We start from the raw sequence: 23,721 nt of genomic DNA, 5'->3' as shown, positions 1-23,721 counted from the left end.
GCATGGAAATCCACTACTTCCGTGTGCATTTTCTTTTACTGCTCAGCCTTTGAGAAAAACACTGCAATTTTACTGTGATGAATGATCAGGACTGTCTTTATGGACTGTGAGAAAATTTTAGCTTTTGACCAACATTGTATCAATAAGTGTGTGCATTGGATATCTTTGTTATTGTAATTATGAAAAATTTTATCAAATCATTATTGGCCACTGCCCAAAACAGTTTGTAAAATTTTTTGTGGGGAGCATGGGGCTATGTAAGTAGACTGTTTATGTTTTCTTATTGGCAACGTTACGTAGCGCTCTGTATGAAAATCACTGGCTGTGCTGTGTGCAGTCTGTGGCTGCCATTGTAGTGTTGGGCAGCTGGATGTGAACAGCGCGTAGCGTTGTGCAGTTGGAGGTGAGCCGCCAGCAGTGGTGGATGTGGGGAGAGAAATGGCGGAGTTTTGAAATTTGTAAGACTGGATGTCATGAACTGCTATGTATATTATGATTTTTCAACACTATTAAGGTAAATACATTGTTTGTTCTCTATCAAAACCTTTCATTTCCTAATTATGCCTATCAGTAGTTAGTGCCTTCAGTAGTTTGAATCTTTTATTTAGCTGGCAGTAGTCGCGCTCGCTGTATTGCAGTAGTTCGAGTAACGAAGATTTTTGTGAGGTAAGTGATTTGTGAAAGGTATAGGTTAATGTTAGTCAGGGCCATTCTTTTGTAGGGATTTTTGAAAGTCAGATTGCGTTGCGCTAAAAATATTGTGTGTCAGTTTAAGCACAGTCATGTATAATTGTTCAAAGGGGACATTCCAATTGGTATGTCGACAATATTTGACGCCCCTATTTGTTGCCTTTCATGGCAAGGCATCCTGAATTTACATTTCGGGTAGATAACGCGCGCCCGCACACGGTGAGTATTCCTACTACTTGTCTTCGTGTTTGCCAAACACTACCTCGGCCAGCAGAATCGCCGGATTTCTCTCTGACCGTGAATGTTTGGAGTATTATGAGCACGCGTCTCTAACCAGCCAGGGATTTTGACGATCTAACGCACCACTTGAATAGAATTCCGCACTATATCCGTCAGGGAAACCTCCAAAATATCATACACTGCCAAGTCAAATATATGATTGAGTAAGGGCGAGAGGTGAACCTAAGCATTATTGAGTTACTCAATTTGTGAAGCTCTTTCTCTTGAATAAACATCTAATTTACCTGAAATTGTAATGCGGTTCTAGGCGCTACAGTCTGGAACCGCGCGACCGCTATGGTCGCAGGTTCGAATCCTGCCTCGAGCATGGATGTGTGTGTTGTCCTTAGGTTAGTTAGGTTTAAGTATTTCTAAGTTCTAGGGTACTGATGATCTCAGCAGTGAAGTCCCATAGTGCTCAGAGCCATTTTGAAATTGTAGTCATTTGTTTTTCTGTGCATGTGCATCACATCTATTGATTTCCGTCTCATTTGGATAATTCTTACGTGATGCCTGTTTTTTTTTTTTTTTTTTTTTGTCTTAGAGTTTATGCACAGTTCATAAGCTAATGCATTTTATTATTATAATTTGAGAAATTCTTCTCTTGAGCAGATGGAGTTGTCGAACAGACACGATTTCAGTTTTTGTTTGAATTCAAGGTTATCATGTCGTAGCTCTTGACATCACTGGGAAAACGACCAAAGATTTTTATGGATGAATACCTCATTCCTTCCTGTGCAGCTTTAAGACTAATTGAAGGATATTGTTAAGATATTCCTACTACTACTGTTTTTTTTTTTCGACCTGACCTGCTCGTACAGCTTGCTGGCAGCGCGATAACTTTCCAGGCAAGGGGCTGAGACAGACCCAAACAGGTGTGGGTACATTGGCCATTCCTATAGTAGTTTTTAGACGGTTTTCCACGATCATTTAGGCAAATCGGTGCCTCCTAAAATACACTGCTCTACAAAACTGAAGGAAGAGAAAGATAAATGAAGCTGTGGGGTGATGTCAGATGTCTCCCAGTCGTGCATAGAATGTTGGAGATCACGCGGTGTGAGGTCAACATCACTATAGTGGCAAATGGGGCTGGTGCTGCAACACGAGGTGGTTGAAGAAACGACAAAAGACTGGTGTGCCAGTCAGTAAGCTGTGATGGTGGTGTTCTTCATTACAACATGGCCTGGAGACAATACTTGGATGGCTTCACACGCGGAAGAATCATTTGGAAATTGGTATGAGGACGAAGTGTGGCGAGTGTTGTCAGGAGTATGGTATTGTTCACAGCATTGTTTCACGTGCATGGGGAGTGTTCCAAACCATAAGCATTGCTGCACCAGGGAGAAGAGGTGGTCGACCACAGTCAACTCTAGAAGCAGATGACCGCTACATTGTGCAGCAGGATGAAAGTACCACATCAAAAAGCAGGTACAATTGGAATCACATTTAACACAACTTCAAAGCACGCAATATCACACAGTAGCATGACAGCTACATGGGGTTGGTCTCTTTGTCAAGTCACCACTGTGTTGCGTGCCGTTGACACTTCGGCAGCACCGTTTGTGATGATGCCAAAAGCAAGGGTCTGGGCCAACGAGAAGTGGATTGCGTGTTCTTCTCGGATGAGTGCAGATCAGTCTGGGTTGTGATTCTGGACGTATTCTCACGGGCGAGAGGTGAGAACACGTAATACACCCAGGAACATTGTCAAACACCATCGTTTTGGTGGTCTAGATGTTATGGTGTGGAGAGGTATAATATTGCATGGGCATACTCATGTGCATTTCTTTGAACACCGCACATTCGCTGATCAGAGGTTTGTGATACTGTAGTCTTTCCCACGTGCGTCTTTCCAGAGATGCATTCGGCCCTGATTTCTCTTTTATGGGGGAGGGGGGAGGAGGGGGAGGGGGCAATACGCGACCGTATCGGAAAGAGCAGGTGCAGTGGCGGCAGATGAACTGGCCTGCCGGTTTTCCCAACTCGGATCAGATCCTATGGAGCACGTGTGGGATGCATTGAGGAGACGCAGCGCGTCCACATGCACCAGCGACCATCCACTAGTTCTGCACCACACTGGTGGAAGAGTGGAGCTCCCTACCATTTGAGGGAGCTGCACTCCGTAGCAAATTTTCGGCCAGCAGGGGAGCACGTTGCAGAGCATGCATTTCTCTCCGTATTGACCAAACACTGTATTAAAGCCATATTCCTTATTTTGTGATATCCAGGGGACCATTGTAAATCGCGGTGATTTCAATATCATTGGTGTATTTGAATAAGTGTCATTTCAGTTCATCTCATTGCGTACTTCTTTGTTACCTTCTGTACTAAACTGTGATATTCCTTTCTATGTGTGGTCCAAGTTTCATGAGCTATATTAGTTGGCAGTGACACATATTCCGAACATTACTTTCGTCCTTAAATCTGCACGTGACTGTACGATACACAAGCATTTAAAAAACGATATCATACACAGTACAAACCTGACATGATCCACAGAGAGATGGCGCACAGGAGTTCCCTCAGCTAGGATAACTGACAATTTTGGCGACGACATGGCCATGCGAGCAAAAGTTAAAGTAAATTATATTTGCCAAACCATGAAAACAGGGGACGCTGTACGACAGAGTAAATGCTGTGAAAGAGACAGGCTGCTGTTTTAGAACTGTGATTGCCTGTTGACAGCATACTAAGCACACCGAACAAAGCATGAACCTCCCCTCCCCGCCCCTCATCTTCCCCTCAGGAGACTTCATGCTAATGCCCAGTAACACCGCCTCCAGCGTTCATACTGGCCATAGTTCATGAGGAAGATAGTCCACAGGTTTCTTCAGGCAGGCCGTAAACAGCCGACGCTACTCACTGATGACTGGACCCTCTGTAGCTACCAAACTGCAGGAGTTTTGAATGCAACGTTTCAGCCGTTGTTCGAATCAAGCCCAGATATGTTCTGGTGTACTTGTTATGGTGTGACTTAGCGGGCTTGCGGGTTCTTCCAACCAGGAACGTATGTATGCAGCCCTGCGCAAACGACTCTTGTCACCTTGGATGACGGGAAGATAGGTAATGGACAGCATCTTTACAGTGAACCTAATACGAGAAAAAAGCACAAAGGTTGGACTGGAGGACGCATGACCTAGAGAAAGCATACGATAATGTACTCACCTTCGAACTATGGGAAACGTTGAATGAGGCAGAGTGAGATCAAAGATTGCTGAAGTATGTTGTGAAATTATATCAAAATAACACAGCGAGTGTAAGGATTGGGAATAGTTACGCACAAGAATTCGAGGTGAATAAGGGTCTGCTGCAGGAATGTGGGCTGTCACCGACCTTTTTAAGATGTATCTAGGGGCAGTTCTGCTGACTTGCAATAAAAAGTGCCACCTTGTGGGAATGAAAGTAGAGGAGAGCAAGATATTTAGCCTGCATTTTGTAGATAATGGAAATGTCGTGTGGCTAGGGCCTCCCGTCGGGTAGACCGTTCGCCTGGTGCAGGTCTTTCGATTTGACGCCACTTCGGCGACCTGCGTGTCGATGGGGATGAATTTGTAGATGATCAGATTGTATTAGCATATGATGAAGACGATCTGACCTACCTGATAAGAAAGCTTAAAGAGCGATAAAATAAGGCTGGCCTGAAAATTAACATGAAGACGTGTGAGTACTTAGCTCTTGGAACAAAAAGTAAATAATTTGGAGGTAGATGAAATGACAAAATATCTTGGCGTATTATTTACTAAAGAGGTCACAAGGAATCATGAAATCACTAATAGGATTGATAGAGGACGAGTGGTAACAAGGGCAATGAACTCTGTTCTGTGGAGCAAAAAGATTAGAAGAACAACGAAGGAGATAATGTATAAGACTACACTCCAGACTGTAGTTTTGTACGGAACAGATGTCTGGAACCTCATATATGGATTACTGAATACAAAGCTCAAGCTTACTAGAATGGACGGAATAAGAAATGATGTAATCCGAAAAACGATGAGAATAGCTAATTTGGTTTGGCCATGTGAACAGAATGAATGAAGACACGATACTCAAAAGAATACTATGACGTATGCCGCTCCAGTGGAAAAAAAAGTGTCGCCGATGACGCAACTGGAAAAATTATGTGCAGGAGGCAATGCTAGCCAGAAAAACGAATGTTGAGGGAAGTCAAGAAAGAAGAAGGTGGCGATGGCGACTGGGGGCGGAGAATCGGCGGCAGCAGTAGATAATCCACAAGCAGAAGAAGAAGAAGAAGAAGATGGAAGACGGAAGCGTCCGCAGCGAACTCATCATCAAGATGTATAAGATAGGGCTGCACTTGGTCACGGGAATATTGAAATAAGCCTCCCGATTCATGTTCATGGTAACCTGGAAGAGTGGGCCCAAGTCACGGTACGACAAACACTCCAAAATCACTGTGGGTTAAACGCCTTAGTGGCCATCAGTGCACTCGATGCATTGCATCATTTGAAAAGAGGCAAAACCGCAACTCGTCGGATCACTGAACACGTCCCCAATCAACTACTCTGCAGTTTCTCCGTTATTTGGCCCACTGAAGACTGCAGTGTCGCTGTGAGCAGTGGTACTTCTGGGTCCAAATGTCCATGGCATTCAGCTCTCATCGCAATGTTCACTCGAAAAAGGTTGAAAGGGGCCTGCATTCATCGACACACAATTTTAGTCGGGTCTGAATCCCACTCTCATTGAAAAGGCATACCACTCGTCTCCTTTCATTGTCGGTTAGAATATTTTTATGATCACCCTTCTTACTTCATGTTACATGGCTGGTAGTTGTACACCGTTCCTCGTAGACATGTTGGACGTGTTGATACACCAACAAATACGGTAACTTCATGGAAGGTGCGGTCATGAGCACGTCCGAACACGACAGCTCCTTTCATTCTTTTTATCACTTCTCCATGTCGATCCATTTTCCTGGGCTGACTGCAAAAAATTATAAAATTGTCTGCGACAAATACTCCACTTCACTGCCACAACTCACGTTAGCGGTGGAGAATCACACGATCGTCTGGTACCAGTTGTACAACAGTACAGATCTAGGGCGACTGCGATAGTTTGACACTTTTTTCTTCAGCATAAAATATACATTACTGAGCCACTGTCACTTACAGAACGAGAGATATGATAATATCCATTTCACCCACAGGGCCGGCCGGAGTGGCCGAACGGTTGTAGGCGCTACAGTCTGGAGCCGCGCGATCGCAACGGTCGCAGGTTCGAATTCTGCCTCGGGCATGGATGTGTGTGATGTCCTTAGGTTATTTAGGTTTAAGTAGCTCTAAGTTCTAGGGGACTGATGACTTCAGAAGTTAAGTCCCATAGTGCTCAGAGCCATTTGAACCATTTTGATCACCCACATCTGAAGAAAAGAGTCAATTAAAATTGAATATTTTTACTTGGGATAATGAATACAGAATTATAGTATTAAATGTTTCAGTCCAAAACAATATTATCAGTTTATTATAAATCTTGATTGAACATTGGTTTTTCTAATGAGCTATTGGTTTTTTTCAAGCGTTAGCCATATTTCTCTCACCACAAATAGTTCAAATGGCTCTAAGCACTACGGGATTTAACATCTGAGGTCATCAGTCCCCTAGACTTAGAACTACTTAAACCTAACTAACCTAAGGACATCACACACATCCATGCCTGAGGCAGAATTCGAACCTGCGACCGTAGCAGCAGCGCGGTTCCTGACTGAAGCGCACAGAACCACTTGGCCACAGCGGCCGGCTCTCTCACGACAGCAGTGACGCATTTGAACAACATTCATGTACTCATTGTGATTGACAAACACACTGAAACCTATCGTAATTTTTATTAGTTCCGTAATAGATTTCGAAATATCCAGCACAGTCATCTTCATTCCATTCATCAATGTTATTTTCGTAATCTTAGATAATGTCTGCGTCTGATAAACACGGTAACTTAGTTACAGTATTTTTTTAGCTTCTTCAGTCTCTGATATTTGACTTTCGTGATGTTTCTGTGCCTTGTTTCCGTTTCCGTTTTTTTGTTATTCCCCTTTTTGTTTCAGTTCCAATGTTTTCATCAGAGTTTAGCCATTTGGATACAGCTGCTTCCATCCTCTTAAAATTTATAGTTTAATCGATAGAATAAACAGATGACATTCCTCCAAAACGTTTTGTCTGTATTGGCTTAGGAGTAGTCAGCTCTGAAATGGTGATCTTGGATTTCTTAGATTTAGTAGCAGTGGCAGTAGGAGTAGGAGCTGGCAGAATTTAGCAACGGAATCGTAAGTCACATCAATATTATCGAAGATTAGAGGAGGGCCTAGAAGCATTTACGTATCCAGAGAAAAGCTGCCCTCCCCCTGCCCTCCCCCCTATCAAATGACAAAAAAAGAAATCTTCACGTACAAAACTTGCATTACCGCCCCACTACACAGACAGATGAATCAACTCAGTACCCATTTGAAGAAAACGAGAACATGTAATGGATACCGGTTAGTTGAAATTTTACACGGAGGCATCTGCCATGAAATCTCAGGGTTGTTTCGTTGTTCGTCTCTATTCTCTTTGGAACTGAAAGTGTCAGATAGTTCTGAATTCTTAATGTTCCATGTACAGTGACTTTTTTCCTTGTGACTAGTTAATGTGAAAAACTTCTACAATATGAAGAAAGAAAGTATTCGTACGTATGTAAACAGTACATGCCTGACAAAAAATAATATGTACAAATGTCACACGAACTATACCCTCCCACTTAAGTACATTGTAGGTAGTAGGTACCTACCTACAATGAAGTGGTAGTGTTAGCAAGTTTCATGGTTAAAGTTTCTTAATAGGAAACGTAAAAATAAACAACAGTGACGGGTTAGGGTTTTGACCTGTTCCGACTGGCCGACTTCTGCCTAAAAAGCAGTACGAGCAGCGATTTACGTCCTTGGGACACGTGTTCTGCATGTCACCAATTCCTCCAGACGCTGTTGCCAGTAAATGAATTATAATAATGCCGATGTTTCGTTATTCGAACACCTCCTCATTTGACCTCACGTGGCTGAGTGGCCAACTTACAGTCCTCTCTATGTCATAAAAGACTGAGGGTGTATCGATAATCGAATCCGAGACTTTCTGCATCGAAAGCACGGACGGTGACCATTTGGCTGCCGAGGCTTGTCTTAATAGTTGATGATAGTAGTTCTGAATTTTATTTTGTAAAACATTTTCCTTCGTTTCCTCCACCCCTCACACCCTTCGCAAAACTGGTTGGAGTCTCCCCCACACCATCCCTCCCTCCCTTCCATCTGCAGCTCAGATCATAGCAGTATCCAGATCTGATCGTCTATATCGTTCTCGTTCCAAAGCCATTACGTTGCTACGGGATGCTCTTGTGAGTCAATGCGTACTGTGTTTATGGCGGCTGTAACTCAGCCAGCATACCTGGAGAAACGTGTGCCTGGAGAGCACGTACAGCTTGCCCACGGTGAGCTTCAGTGGCCTGGACGAGCGAAGCATCAGCACGAGGAGTGCTTTGCGCATGCGCGCGTCGCCTGCAGGCCAGTCCCCACTGAAGGCCGACGCAGTCAGCTGCTCACCCTGCAACAATTTACATCCCAGGAAAATTAGTAAAACGAACAGCAAATGGGGAAATAATTTACAAAGTTCTGAAACGCGGGGAAAACACTAAAATGCGGTGTAGTAGTAACAAGCAGAAAAGTTCCGCCTCTTCACGAAAAGTAAGTTTCTTCCAAATTTTAAATTTCTGCACAAAATGCATCAAATTTAAAAGAGATCTGTAATTACATAAACCTTTCCTCGTAAAACTCTATACAAAGACGATCTTTTGCTTCGAGTCAGACGAATAGGTTAACAGATGTAAGAGTTAAATTAGGATCCTTTTAATGCATAATTCTTACAACTTTTGTTGCTTAGTCAGTTATCTATAAGAAAAGAGTAATTAAGTATAAGGAAATATTTCGTATGTTTTCAGGTTGATAAAATCTCATGTGTGTTCAGTATTGTTTAAATCGTGATTAGATGTCCAACAATGAAAACGTCACGTTGGTTAGTTTGCTGATTTGGAGGAAGGGTCATCGGTCCCATCGGATTCAAAATGGTTCAAATGGCTCTGAGCACTATGGGACTCAACATCTTAGGTCATAAGTCCCCTAGAACTTAGAACTACTTAAACCTAACTAACCTAAGGACATCACACACACCCATGCCCGAGGCAGGATTCGAACCTGCGACCGTAGCAGTCCCGCGGTACCGGACTGCAGCGCCAGAACCGCTAGACCACCGCGGCCGGCGGTCCCATCGGATTAGGGAAGGATGGCGTCGGCCGTGCCTTTTCAAAGGAACCGTCCCGGCGTTTGCCTGAAGCGATTTAGGGAAATTACGGAAAACATAAATCAGGATGGCCGGACGCGGGTTTGAACCGTCGTCCTCCCGAATGCGAGTCCAAAACGTCACGTTCCCCTTCCGATTCACTCATCATTCCCCTACCAATGTCGCTGTCGTTTTTCCCTACGCAAGTCCAGTTTAGTTGAGGTTACGTTGGGAGACCGTGCGCACGGTTCACTGATGTTTCTTGTTACTGAGGACTTAGAGAAGAATAATGCTGGGATCTAACACCTGTTATGTTGGCGGTAAATCTATTTCGGAAGGTGAGGTATCAATACTGGCGACATTGTTGACAACTTTAATATGTATCAGCATGGAACTGAGGGATGAGGTTCAAATGGCTTTGATCACTGTGGGACTTTATATCTGAGGTCACCAGTCCCCTAGACTTAGAACTACTTAAACCTAACTAACCTAAGGACATCACACACATCCATGCCAGGGGCAGGATTCGAACCTGCGACCGTAGCAGCAGCGCGGTTTCGAATTACAGCGCCTAGAACCGCTCGGAAACAGCGAGGGATGAGGCTCATGCTGTTCTACAAAACGTTGGAATGATTGAAGTGCGTAAGGTATGTCGACGTAAATATGTTAATCAGCGTAATGTAAAGAAACTAATTAACCAGAAAGCTTTCCAAATGATTTTATGGTAGAAGTTTAGCGTTGTATTCGTTATATCCATTCAGTTTCAAAAAAATCTGTTTCATATGTGCTGAAAAATTGACTTGCAAGCTGAAAGAAAAACCACTCCAAAATCGTGGTGAAACGTTTGAAGTTCGTTCTTTAACTATGTAACAATACTGCTTGAGAAAGCAGAGAAATGCGATGATGATTTTAGTAGAAAGGTTGCCTTAATCAACAGTGTTTTGAGTTCATTGGCTGCGGAAGTCCGTTATCATCAAGATTGCTATGCTCATCCCTCTATCGATTTCACATGAAACGACCACCAGCTCCAGACAAAATGTTAATACTGATTTTATTTGCTGCACTCAAGGTTCCGGAAGAAAATGCAAGTGTGTGAAGACTGGTTTGCCCTGCATACCCATGTATAAAAGCTGTCAACGACGACGCTGCACTAACGTGGCTCGCAGTGATTCGATAGGATTGCGGGGTGGTTTTCTGTATATAATTATACGCAATAGCTTATGTACTCAAAATATTTTGTAGTATTTTAGTTGTCTACGTGCTGTACATACGATGATTGTAAATGTATTATGAATATGATTAATTGAGTCTACAACAAATCTTAATTCTCATGGCAACTGATTTTGATTGCAATATAAATTTTAAGGGGGATAATACTGAACAAAAAGGGTATAGCAGAATTGTTATGACTCAATGTCAGTTTTGAAAGGAATTTCTCTCTCTCTCTTTTTACCTTGAGGCTTCAGTACTAACTTTTATATCCTGAATTTAAGTTTCTATATCTTCAAATGTAAGTACCTGTGGAGAAACAGACGAAAGATTTAATTGAATTAAAATCGATACTGAAAACTATGCCAGACTCATAGGCTAATGGATTTTTAATTTGTCACGTAGAAAGTCTCGAAAACCTGTCTTCTTCAAAACGTTCTTGTGACCTGCCTTGGACAGAATTTTACTAGGAATATTTTTGTCAGTACAGGTGTCTTCGAAAAATGAACGGTTTTCTGTAAAAACTAAAAAAAAGCACAGAAATCTAATTAAGCAGTAATCGAATTAAGAGGTGGCGAAGGGGGATGCTTAGTCGTTAGAACGGGGAACTTCTCCTTTCTTACTACTACTACGTGCCCTATGAATGTTCTCTCAAAGCTTCAAAACTTTATCGTTATTTCCACCATTTTCCCTAATTTGCCTGAGGTATTACGAATGTACAGTAAATTCCTCGACAAGCTTGTTATTACTGTTGTCATGTGCATCACAAATATAAATAATGGTTCACTATGAAAATTTCAGCGCCCTTCATTGGTAGCCTGCAACAAGATGCAGTTGCAACCCTGTATCGAGAAAGTTGTCTACGAATTGCAAGGCAGACTGAACAGGGCCACAATCATACATAGAGGGAACTGCCTCGGTTTTACTTACAAGGGAACCTCCCCATCGCACCCCCCTCAGATTTAGTTATAAGTTGGCACAGTGGATAGGCCTTGAAAAACTGAACACAGATCAATCGAGAAAACAGGAAGAAGTTGTGTGGAACTATGAAAAAATAAGCAAAATATACAAACTGAGTAGTCCATGCGCAAGATAGGCAACATCTAGGATAATGTAAGCTCAGGAGCGCCGTGGTCCCGTGGTTAGCGTAAGCAGCTTCGGAACGAGAAGTCCTTGCTTCAAGTCTTTCCTTGAGTGAAAAGTTTACTTTCTTTGTTTTCGCAAAGTTATGATCTGTCCGTTCGTTCATTGACGTCTCTGCTCACTGTAATAAGTTTAGTGTCTGTGTTTTGCGACCGCACCGAAAAACCGTGCGATTAGTAGACGAAATGACATGCCCCTCCAATGGGAACCGAAAACATTTGATCGCAAGGTCATAGGTCAACCGATTCCTCCACAGAAAACACGTCTGATATATTCTATACGACACTGGTGACGGCATGTGCGTCACATGACAGGAGTATGTTGTCGACCCACCTAACTTGTACACTTGGCGAATGGGTGAAAAGATTCTTCAACCTTGCCCGATTTAGGTTTTCTTGTGGATGTTTCGATGTTTGTTTAGGTGCAGCGTCCCCATACTACGGCGCAGTTACCTCGCATTGGACGGACGGATGGACGGATAATAATTGTCTGAAAATAAAAAAAAATTGAACTTTTCACACTAGGCAGGACTTGAACCAAGGACCTCTCGTTCCGCAGCTGCTCACGCTGACCACGGGATCACGGCGCTCCCGAGTTCAGCTTGTCCTTGATGTTGCCTATCGTGCACATGGACTACTCAGTTTGTGTATTTTGCTTATTTTTTCATAGTTCCACACAACTTCTTCCTGTTTTCTCTATTGATCTGTGTTCAGTTTTTCAAGGCCTATCTACTGTGCCAACTTATAACTAAATCTGAGGGGGGTGCGATGGGGAGGTTCCCTTGTTAGAGTCCGGAGCTAAAAGTCGCATACTTGCGAGTTGAGATGATGTTACGGCTGTGGAAACCAACGAGCTAGTGCAGCAGTTTGGGAGATACTGTCGCCACTGCTTATCAACATTCGTTCTGAACCACTTTTTCGGTCTGAATCAGCTGAGTGCGCTCCTACCATTTCAGGTGGACGTACAAAGTTAGTTTTACAGATTTTGTGTTGCTATATTATTTGACATATTGTCACAGGGCTTTGCAAACACTGAGAAAAGCTCAAAAAGTTTTTTTGACGTATTACAAGTGCTTCGTACAAGGCACCATACTGATTCTGCAGATATGAAGTCGATAATCAAGTTCTTCCCACGTTCAGCGCAGTGTGTCCGTGTCAATCTGTTCAAAAGCACTGTCGATGTGAGCCAGCAGTTGTAGTAGATTTGTTGGTAGAGGAGGTATAACACTTAATCTTACACATAACCACAGTGTGCCATTCACAAAAAATGTTGCTTCATGACTGAATATGACTTTCTCACAAAACCCATGATCCTCCACAAGCTGTTGCGACTGTGCCGAACGTTCGAAGCGTCTGACTTTGTCATTGGGAGTCAGGCTTGCAGCTATTGCAAGGGGTAAGGCTTCAGCTTCGGTCGTTTCCTTAAGATCTTCCAAACAGTCCGTTGTGGTACGCTGAGCTCTCTGCATGCTCTGTTAGTAGATTTCTGTGCGCTACGTCCGAATCTCGTCCTCACGCGGTCAACCGTTTTTCTTCGCCCACTGCAGGCCGACGCGTTGATTTCAACTGTGCGTATCATTGCTGAATGGAGTTGGCAGTTGGTGAACCTTTGCTGAACTTAGTTCTGAAGCGTCCATTCCAAGGAAGAGACAGGAGCGTACTCGATGATCACAGCCTGCCTCCCCGGTATTGGTTCCAGGGCAACACCAGATATAGCACTTGCGTTGTACGTAAAACAACCTGTACATTTCTAAAATGTTCTTACCAGTTGTACTTCTTGATACTGTGGTTACTTCCACGTGACAATTAAGTATTCTGCTGCTTTTCGTATCACACACTCTACGACAAAAATAAAAAAAAACTACAAACTACGAGGGGTTTATCCTAAATAGACGTAAATCGGAAATGAATACAATTTCAGAAAAATTGGACGATTTATTCAAGATAAAGGACTTCATAAACAGAGCAAGTCATTACGCGTGGCTGGCCGCTGTGACCGAGCGGTTCTAGGCGCTTCAGTCTGGAAGCGCGCGACCGCTACAGTCGCAGGTTCGAATCCTGCCTCGGGCATGGATGTGTGTGATGTCCTTAGGTTAGTTAGGTTTAAGTAGTTCTAAGTTCTAGGGGACTGATGACCTCAGAAGTTAAGTCCCATAGTGCTCAGAACCATTTGAACCATTTGAATAACGCGTTGGTGCACCTCTGGACCTTATCCGAGCAGCTATTCGGGGTGGCCTTGGTTCACAGAGTTGTTGGATGCTCTCACGAGGGATAACGTAGCAAATTCTAACTGGCGCCTTAGATTGTCAAAAGACCGAGCAGGTTGGAGGGCTCCCTCCTCCAGGGAGGGCTGGGGAGTGATCTGGTGATCTTGTAAACATGGAGTAAAAACTCTAACCGTGTGCGGGCGAGCTTTATCTTGCTGAAATGTAAATACAGGAAGGAATAAAACAGCGCGTAGAATCTTGGTACTCGTACCGCTGTGCTGTAAGGACGGCAACCAAAAGGGTTCTGCTATTGATAGCAACGGCACCCCACACTCTCACCATTGTCAGGGGCGTTTGCAGATCGGTCTTCGCTGGTCTTCGGGGCTCTGTTCCAAGCGGGACTCATCACTGAAGACAGTTCTACTCCAGACAGTTCTGCTCCAGACAGTTCTACTCCAGTCAATCAGAGTTAGGGGAGGACGTGTCTGGAGACGCCCTGGGCTCCAGTGGAATACCAACCTGATTGCCGCCTCCCATATGGCCCGACAACCGGAAGTGATGGTGTGGGGGACTGTTTCATTTCATAGTAAGACCCCTTTGGTTGTCATTCTCGGTAGTCTTACAACGCAACTGCACGTCGACGGTGTTTTACGAACCGTTTTGATGCTCTTCTTGGCAAGCCATCCTGGGCTTAAATTTCAGCAAGATAATGTCCGCCCGTCCACGACAAGAGTTTCTACAGCTTGCTTTCGTTCTTGTCAAACCCTACCTCAAGCAGTGCCAAGCCAAATAAGTGCTTGTATAAGGGCCACAGGTGTACCAACGCATTATTGACTCGCTCAATTTGTGCAGCTCTTTAGAATAAATCATTCAGTCTTACTGAAACTGTAAAGATTTGTTTTTCTGTGTATGTACATCGCATTTGCCTATTCCCGTGCTATTCAAAAAATTTCTTCGAAGTACGAGGGTTGTTTTTGGTCTTAAAGTGTAGATTCTCGACAAAATTTAGAAATAATCGGTCTACTGAGGTGCGAGTAAACATTGCCTTTGAGTATATTAAATTGAAATGACTACTTGTTTTTAATTTTTTTATCTTTCTAGACCAGAAGTTGGCAAATGTCGGCTGAAACCGATTATTTCATAAGAAACAGTGATTGGTCCTGTAAATTAATCTTTTAAAAAAAACGTTTCGAAGAAATAGGCCATTAGTAACACGACGTCGCATTACACGCTTCCTGACCCACCGTTAGTCTACTAAGTTTGTATTCCTCAAGATACGTTTTCAGTGAGAATGGAGTAGTTCAGCGGATGGCAACGCTAAACTCTGCGGACTAGTTTCTGCTTTCCGGCAGGACTGGTTTCTTTTCCCGGCATTTCCATACTCTCACGTTACAAAACAGGACGCTACAGTTAACTTGTCATGATTGCAGTAACCCAGACGGCGTAGGTTGCTACGTATCACGCCACGTTCATCACCTCAGAGGAAGGCAACGGCAGTTCGCATAGCGGACGGGATGCGAGAAAATATGATCAGAAGTGTAAGCGCCATGTAATTTATACAAATGTTGGTACAATATATAGTCTGTGTTTATGAATAAACGCCGAAAACTGTATTATGAAAGTTTGAACCAGTGGATGCAAAATGGCGTCTAAAGGGCACGTGACGGCTGAAAATATGCCCGAAAGTATAAAAAAAAAATGAAAAAGAAACATATGATGAATCTATAGAATACTAATTTCCGTATCAAGTACTGCCGGGTGGAAGAATGTGAGCAGTAATATGTCTAATTGGGATATTGCAGAATATACAGGTAAAATGCAAAACAGACAGTGTTCCGATGTATGTAGGGTGTTTATAAATGAATATCAGGGTTTTAACGCTTTATAATATTTATTATATTAAACTTACAGTTGTAAATGATATGTCAAATGAAAGAGCAACGCAAACAGTTTCACCAAGAAACTTATAAATGTTCAATGTGAGCACCATTTGTCACACGGCCTCCGACACCAGCAGACCTCCCTGAGTTAAGAAACCGGATTGAAGCAGCTGTTGCTACAATCACTGAAGACACACTTTTCAACGTTTGGGAAGAACTCGGCTATAGACTTGATGTGTGCCGTGTGACAAATGGTGCTCACATTGAATATTTATAAGGTTCTTGGTAAAACTGTTTGAGTTGCTCTTTCATTTGACATATCATTTATAACTGTAAGTTTAATGTAATAAATATTATAAAGCGTTAAAACCCCGATATTCATTTATAAACACCCTGTATTATGCTGCATCTAGCGATCCGAATATCGATACATGCGATCGGTTTTGCGCGGTCCCACTACCAGCAGCAAATCACAACAGTTCCACCGCGAGCGGCTCTACAAATCAGCAACACGCCTCCCAGCGCCATGTAGGATCACGTGCCGGCTAACAGCTTCTTCTGTGTTGGAATAAAGGGATCGACATGCCTTGCAGAGAACCGCTTGCATGTTGTCCTCGGTCAGTGCTCAGACCCTGTGATGCAGCTGTTGTTTATATGACGACTACTGCAACAGACATGGCGCGGTTTACTGTGCCGGCCCGATTCTCATCTACAGCTCATATACAGATACTCACATATACTGTCGACGACCCCTGGACTTGGTTTCGAGTATTATACTTGTGTTCTGTGCAACCAAAGTATTGTGCTTGAAAACGATCCGTGTACCAGCACTCAACATATTTTGCAAAATAATTTGTGGTTATTTGTTGTTACTAGATGTAGACACTGTACAAAAATAAGAAATGTGCATGTTGATTTAATCTAAACATCAATCTTTACTAGATGGGAAGTATGGATTCTCAGGTATTCTCACCTTCGTCGTTTGTCTGCACTAAACTATAAAGAATCCTTTTTTTTTTTTTTTTTTAATGTAACTGTGTATCTCTACGGATTTGCTTTCTGTGACATCAAATTCAAGAGAAGACTAAAACTGATAGATATAAACAAATGATATTTTTATAATAAATTTACCACAAATATAAATAAACATTAATAGCGTTGTTACTTAGTCTTAAAGAAACATTATTTTCTGAATTTATGTTTTTGTAATACAGAATCGGATAGAGACATTGTGTTTTACATGCGAAGAGAAGTATTTTTGATGCAGCAAAAAATAACATAAACCAAAAGCTGTTTACAAAAAACCTGGCATTTGTACAAGCAGAAATGGCCTACTCCAGAAACAAGTAAACCATTTCCAGAAATACACTCTAACGCAGAACAAAAGTGAAAAGCAGTTTCAAGGAAATTGAGAGATTTTTGAGAAAAATGAAACTTGGCTCTATAACAGTCAAACGTTTTTTATTATCATGTGCTGCGAAACGCTAAATCAAACTAAAATGAACATTGAACTTCTTTTCTCGTAATGAACGATCTAAACGTGCCAAAACAGAAGAAAGTAGGAAACATACATTGAAGGTATTAGCATGTGCATCTAAGTCACTAGATGGTTCGGATTTACAAAGTATTTTAACATGTGAAGTAAATCATATTGTAGCTGCTATTTTGAATTTTTATAAAATATTTTTATTTGTATACTCTAATTAGAAAACATACATTTGTACCAGTTCTTGTGTAAATTATATGCCTTTTGGACTTTTAACCAGGTTCAGGATATTTCGGTAGCTGAAATGTACGGGGTGTCCGGGCAAGAGCTATACAAAAACATTCGTTTAAATGTCAGTACCTATTAAGCTGTACCCTTATTTGTCCAACATTGGACACCGGAGCTCAGACATTCCGGGATAGAGATATACGAAAACATTTGTTTATATTTCATTACCTATTAAGGTTTATACCTTCATTTGTCCGACATTGTACACAGGAGCTCAAGCATTTTTATGCAGGTTGGTACAGTTTAATGTGGGGGCCCTTTGTATCTCGACAGATCGCGAACCTTTACTCTGTAAACAATATCCTTGATAAACCATCATGCACTGAAATCCATCACTCAAATCGAGAGAGACAGAGCGCCAGGCAATGTGATCTCCCCCCCCCCCGGTCCCCTCCCCCCTACCGATACAGTTCTCAGGAAACGTCTCATGGAGAAATGTGGTAACATCGTCATGATGTTGGGGCACAATCCTGCTGGAAAATGTTAATCGAGAAGCATCTGTAGAACTGCATAATTGACTTGGCCAACAAGTCGAGATAGATGTGCTCTGTCACTGCAGATACCAAGAGAAATGAACCAGTCACCCCATGTTTATACACCCCCAACCACGCATTAACTTTTGGCGTGTATCTTTTGCACTCAGATACTTTTTCTGGAGCCTCACTTCCTCATATTCGACAGTTATGTCGGTTGACTTGGTCACAATCGTGGAAGATAGATTCATCACTGAATAGCTTCGCATTTACGTAGGCGTCGTTTTCCTCTATTCGATGCAACATTTCAGCAACAAAATCACATGGTCCGCGGTGATCCTCAGGCTTAACGCAGTGCAAAAGTTGAAGCTGCAAGCAGCGACCAGAGACGCTTGTGCACAATGTCATGCACCGTCGACTGGAGGACGGTTAGTTTCCTACTAGCTTGTGTGATGGATATGCATGGTCTTCTAGCGGGTGCTTCGAGCACTTTTCATTCAAATGCGTTGTAGGATATTTTACAGCAATTAAATCAAACTTGCTGTTTGTCAAAGAGCTCTAACCAACTGATAAATGGATTTACGTGTGGAGGGTTCACGTTCCATTCTCTTCTTGCACGCCGCTAAACATGTGTTAGAGATTTTAACTCTGCTAACCATAGCACACACTGCACCTTTCGTTATGGCGCCCACATATTGAGTGTCAACACCCTGCTTCACAGTAAACATTTGTGTGTAAGCGCGAACATGCGTACCGGCCGGTGTGGCTGAGCGGTTCTAGGCGCTTCAGTCTGGAACCTCGCGACCGCTGCGGTCGCAGGTTCGAATCCTGCCTCGGGCATGGGTGCGTGTGATGTCCTTAGGTTAGTTAGGTTTAAGTAGTTCTAAGTTCTAGGGGACTGATGACCTCAGATGTTAAGTCCCATAGTGCTCACAGCCATTTGAACCATTTTGAACATGCACCATACAACTCAGTGCTGTTCACGAATTGATGAGGATCATATTTTGGAGAGTGTCTCTGTCGATTGCGTATTTAACCAACATGACATGTCAGGTTCTTTTGTTATAGTCATTTGTTTGTGTAGGACACCCTGTGCATGGCCGGCAGAATCACCTTGCGGCATGATTGTTCAGAATTTTTGCCTTCCTGTCTGCTTTCTAAAACTGGCACGAGTCTCCAGATCTAGTGACTTTGTATAAATAATTTACATGTCTGTGTTACTACTTTATGATGGTGTGATTTTATTCAAAGTGATGTTTTAAGTGAGTTGCAACTGTCTGAAAAGTGTTGCTTGTTGTTACCTGTACATGGAACAAGCGTTTTAGAGTCAGTTAATATGGTACTACATTACTTAAGTTGTCTCGTCCTGCTACTGTTGCAGCTAATGGTGGTACACGACTTCCGTGTAAGGAATTGTGCACTTACTTTGGCGTCAGGTACGTCGAACTCATAATTATGATGGCTGTGCATATGCTAATTGCAGGCAATTTAATTTGGTATCAACGCTGGTTGGATTTGGTAGCATCTGTTGTAAACAACACTAATGACAGTGCTACACTTATATTCTGTCTTCCACTATCATTAAAGTTTTCTCAAGTCGTCAATGCGGAACTTCCGCCCTCGATGTAATTCCTAGGTGGTGCTCTGCGATGGCTATAATAGAATGTCTCCCATCGTCGATGCTTAACAATTGTTATTAGTCTATTATCTGGCTTCCAATAAAACATTTGCTTTCTTATAAGTATATCGACAGTAACTAAAACATTCTAAACACATATAAAAGGACCCTCTTCGCAAGGTTTTTATTTTTCATATGTTTCCTGAACTGGAAAAGATGCTAATAATCATCTAATTTACACCGCATCTAACTTGTTCGAAGAAAGGTGTAATAAAATAAATTTAGTGGTTTGCTTTTATGTGCAAAGAAGAATGAGTTTCGTGGTGTCCAACAAGCGGACGTACTACGTAGACTTGTCCGTACGAGAAACACGATTCTTTCAACTTCACTCCTCAACTTGGAATGTTTGGTCTTCCGCTTTTGTGACAGTTTTTCTGCACGCTTATCTACCAGAAACTGAAGTTTTTAAAGCTGATTTGTAAGTTATAAGATGAGTGGAATTCGTGGAATGGATACTGACTTGCTTTTTCGTTTCCGACACATATTTCTGCTTCTATGATGTAGTCTATGAGATTTTATGCGAGGGTATAAGGGGAACATTGAGCGATTTTAGGAATTTTGCTGGGAAGTTTACGGTTTCGTCTTAGTTGATCATTGCATCAACGGATTTAAATATTTTTCTTCGCTCGATATCATATACGCTGATTTGTTTGTTGAACTATGTTTTTTTGTTAGAAGTATTCGCTCACAGAACCAGCCTCTGTTGATATCGTTGCTCTCTATAGACGGATACACTTTTTCGACGAATTATTCATCTGCACACCTCGTCGGTTATGACGATTTTGTCCGAGTGCGGCTCAATGCGATATGTGCCCTTTCGATTATAGAACATTCGAGAATATTCTAGAACTATCATTAACATTCGAGAACATTCTTAAAAGCTCGAGAACGCTATAGGCCGATCTGAAATTAATTCCCTTGAAAAATACATTCATGCAAATAGAATGGAGTGATGAGGCGACTGCAGTCATTTCTCCATAACCTCAACAGCTGTCACCACACAAATATTATAGTAGACAACGTAGGCCAAGGGTGGCAAGAGACGCAAAAACCAATGATTCACGGTGTGTGTTTTTCAAGATATCGTCAACGCAGCCCATATAGAAGGTGCGCCGAGAAAGTGAGTATCGTTCGGCAAATAAATACAAAACGAGTAGAAATGCAGAAGAACTATCTACGAAGTAAACTGCAAATCTTAAACATATCTTATACATAGTTCTCACCATTTCACAGATACCTGTCAAGTACGCGTTCCCCATAGAACGTTGCCCCCTTTGTTATCATCCACGTGATAACACGTTGTTTGAGTTCGTCGTCGTTGTTGAATTTTTGACCGCCATGGAACGCTTTTAGGTGCAAAAGTCGCTGCATGGAGAGTGGGCAAACAGACTCTAGACAAAGTCCTGTAACGGTTGTCGCATCTTGTTCGCAGTGTGGTGTCGGGCATTGTCACGAATTAATTGAGTTTTACGTGGCGCTTAATCTGTATTGCGCGACGCAGTTTCATAAGCGCTTCACGGTAAACAGTTGCACTGACTGTTTCACCTCGCGGAAAAACAGTACCAGTAGAATGTCGTATCTATCCCAAAAGACTACACAGATGGCTCTTCGAGATGTCAAGATCCTCTTGGCGTCAGCGTGTACTTGGGCGCAAGGTGTCTCTTTTCCATTGATTGTCGATAGGATGGAGGGGTTTCGAAGCGACAAAAGACACGTCCCCGATCACAACCTTGCTTAGAAAATCATCATCATCTTTGTTCTAATGTGCGAAAAAATCGAGTACAGTGCCCTGACTCTGTTTTTTGTGTAGCTATAATAAGAGTTATGGTAGTCAACTAGAACACATTTTTCTAAAATTCAGTTTTCAGAAATAGATTCATGAAGAAATTATCTTGAAATTTGCAGAAAGTTCATACGAAGATCATGTTTTACTTTACGAGTTCTTCAACTGAACGAACCAATTCTGTATTAACGAAACATGACGCCAACTTCGTTGGTTATAGTGCGTTTGACTACGCCCTTCATTGAGTTGTCGGAACCACTTCTCTATCACTGAACCACTGCATTTTCTCCCTAAATCTTGCAAATATGTCGCTGAATGTAGAATGCTGTATGTTCTTCGCGTTCAGAAAACGAATTACAGATCTAATCTCATAAGCGGCAGGTTTTCAACCAACTTCGCCATTCTAAACAAGCGCTGTACAGCATACACAACATATATCTCTGCAAGCCAAACTTACTTTCTAAAGGTATCTCGTATATACCGGGTGATCAAAAAGTCAGTATAAATTTGAAAACTTATTAAACCACGGAATAACGTAGATAGAGAGGTAAAAAATTGACACACATACTTGGAATAACATGGTGTTTTATTAGAACAAAAAAAAAAAAAAAAAAAACACCCCATATTGCTAGACGCGTGAAAGATCTCTTGCGCGCGACGTTTGGTGATGATCGTGTGCTTAGCCGCCACTTTCATCATGCTTGGCCTCCCAGGTCCCCAGACCTCAGTCCGTGCGATTATTGGCTTTGGAGTTACCTGAAGACGCAAGTGTATCGTGATCGACTGACATCTCTAGGGATGCTGAAAGACAACATCCGACGCCAATGCCTCACCATAACTCTGGTCATGTTTTACAGTGCTGTTCACAACATTATTCCTCGACTACAGCTATTGTTGAGGAATGATGGTGGACATATTGAGCATTTCCTGTAAAGAACATCATCTTTGCTTTGTCTTACTTTGTTATGCTAATTATTGCTATTCTTATCAGATGAAGCGCCATCTGTCGGACATTTCTTGAATGTTTGTATTTTTTTGGTTCTAATAAAACCATATGTCATTCCAAGCATGTGTGTCAATTTGTACCTCTCTATCTACATTATTCCGTGATTTATTCAATATTCAAATTTACACTGACTTTTTGATCACCCGGTCTATTCCCCACATTCTCTTAAACGAAATACTATGTTACTATCAATAAATGACGCACTGAGTTAGTCCCAGAAAATTAAAAATAACTCACTGCATCTTTGAGCCTAGGTTATATTAGAAACGCCTGGGGACGAGAGGAAACGACAGTCCACCACAGCTTCTAGACTAGTGTCGGCTACAGAGCTGATTTTCCGGAGGCGCAAGTTCCGGCCATTTGGCTCGGAAACTCTGACTTTCTCTGCGTGGACGGGACGTGTATTAAATTCAAATGGTTTGATAGACCTGACTGCGTCCTGTTTTCGTCACACATTTTTGATACATTTGGGTAAAGAAGTACGAAAAGTATCGTATTTGTGTGCGCTTTAGAGGGACTGGAAATGCATAAATGCGCGGAAGTAAAACGCCCAAATTCTTAATGGTGATTTATGTACAGAACTGGCTTTATGTTCAGTAGGATATAAACAGATTTAGTTTTCGACGACGATGAAGGTGTCAGAAGTATATGGACGAGTTTGAAGATCACAACTTAATTTAATGTAACAGAAAAATTGTTAGTTTTGGTGCGGAAAGCAGGTAAGTTAGGATTAAAGACAATGTTAAAATTAATTAAATAAAACAGTCTTCATCGCATGTATGTTGTATATTTAGTTTGGTAACCCGTTTCGGTCTTTTTAAAGATCATCATCGGATCATTTTTTACTCCTTGGTGACAGTAGCAGCCGGTGGCACGGAGCAATCTGCTCTGTAGGCATGTGGACCACCAATCGTTGTTTTTCCTAAGAACAATCTTCCAAAACTTTCTTAAGAACAATGTAGTACATGTTTTTCTATGTAATAAGAAAAAATAGTCGCTTTGGCCAATTCTGTTAAAAGAAAACCGATTTCTGACGGTAAACTTTGAGTGCCTCATACATGACAGACATTGTATGCAGGAAAAAAATGCTTCTCTACTGTTCTAAAATACTGCTAAGTATCTCATCTTAGTTTTTACGTAAATGACAAAACCACAGTGCTTTGCAAGACACAGTCCTATTGCCTCTTGTACGTCCTTATTTTCTTCCGACCTAGCAATTTACTTACCAAGTTGGAAGTGGATTCCGTACTGCGATGTAGCTCGGCATTTTTCACGCTAACAAATCATA

At 42.1% G+C, this 23,721-nt stretch overlaps 1 protein-coding gene across 1 annotated transcript in view; it reads right to left on the bottom strand.

The window, feature by feature from the left end:
• Positions 1-23,721, bottom strand: part of LOC126457768 (odorant receptor Or2-like) — a 38,430-nt gene that overhangs the window by 7,137 nt on the left and 7,572 nt on the right. Inside the window, exon 4 of the mRNA XM_050094338.1 lies at positions 8,394-8,549. Within this exon, the coding sequence (XP_049950295.1) occupies positions 8,394-8,549 (156 nt within the window). The remainder of the gene's footprint in view (positions 1-8,393; positions 8,550-23,721) is intronic.

This window comes from Schistocerca serialis, chromosome 1 (genome assembly GCF_023864345.2).
Source record: "Schistocerca serialis cubense isolate TAMUIC-IGC-003099 chromosome 1, iqSchSeri2.2, whole genome shotgun sequence".
NCBI lineage: Eukaryota > Metazoa > Arthropoda > Insecta > Orthoptera > Acrididae > Schistocerca > Schistocerca serialis.
This window is presented reverse-complemented; position numbering and strand designations above follow the sequence as displayed.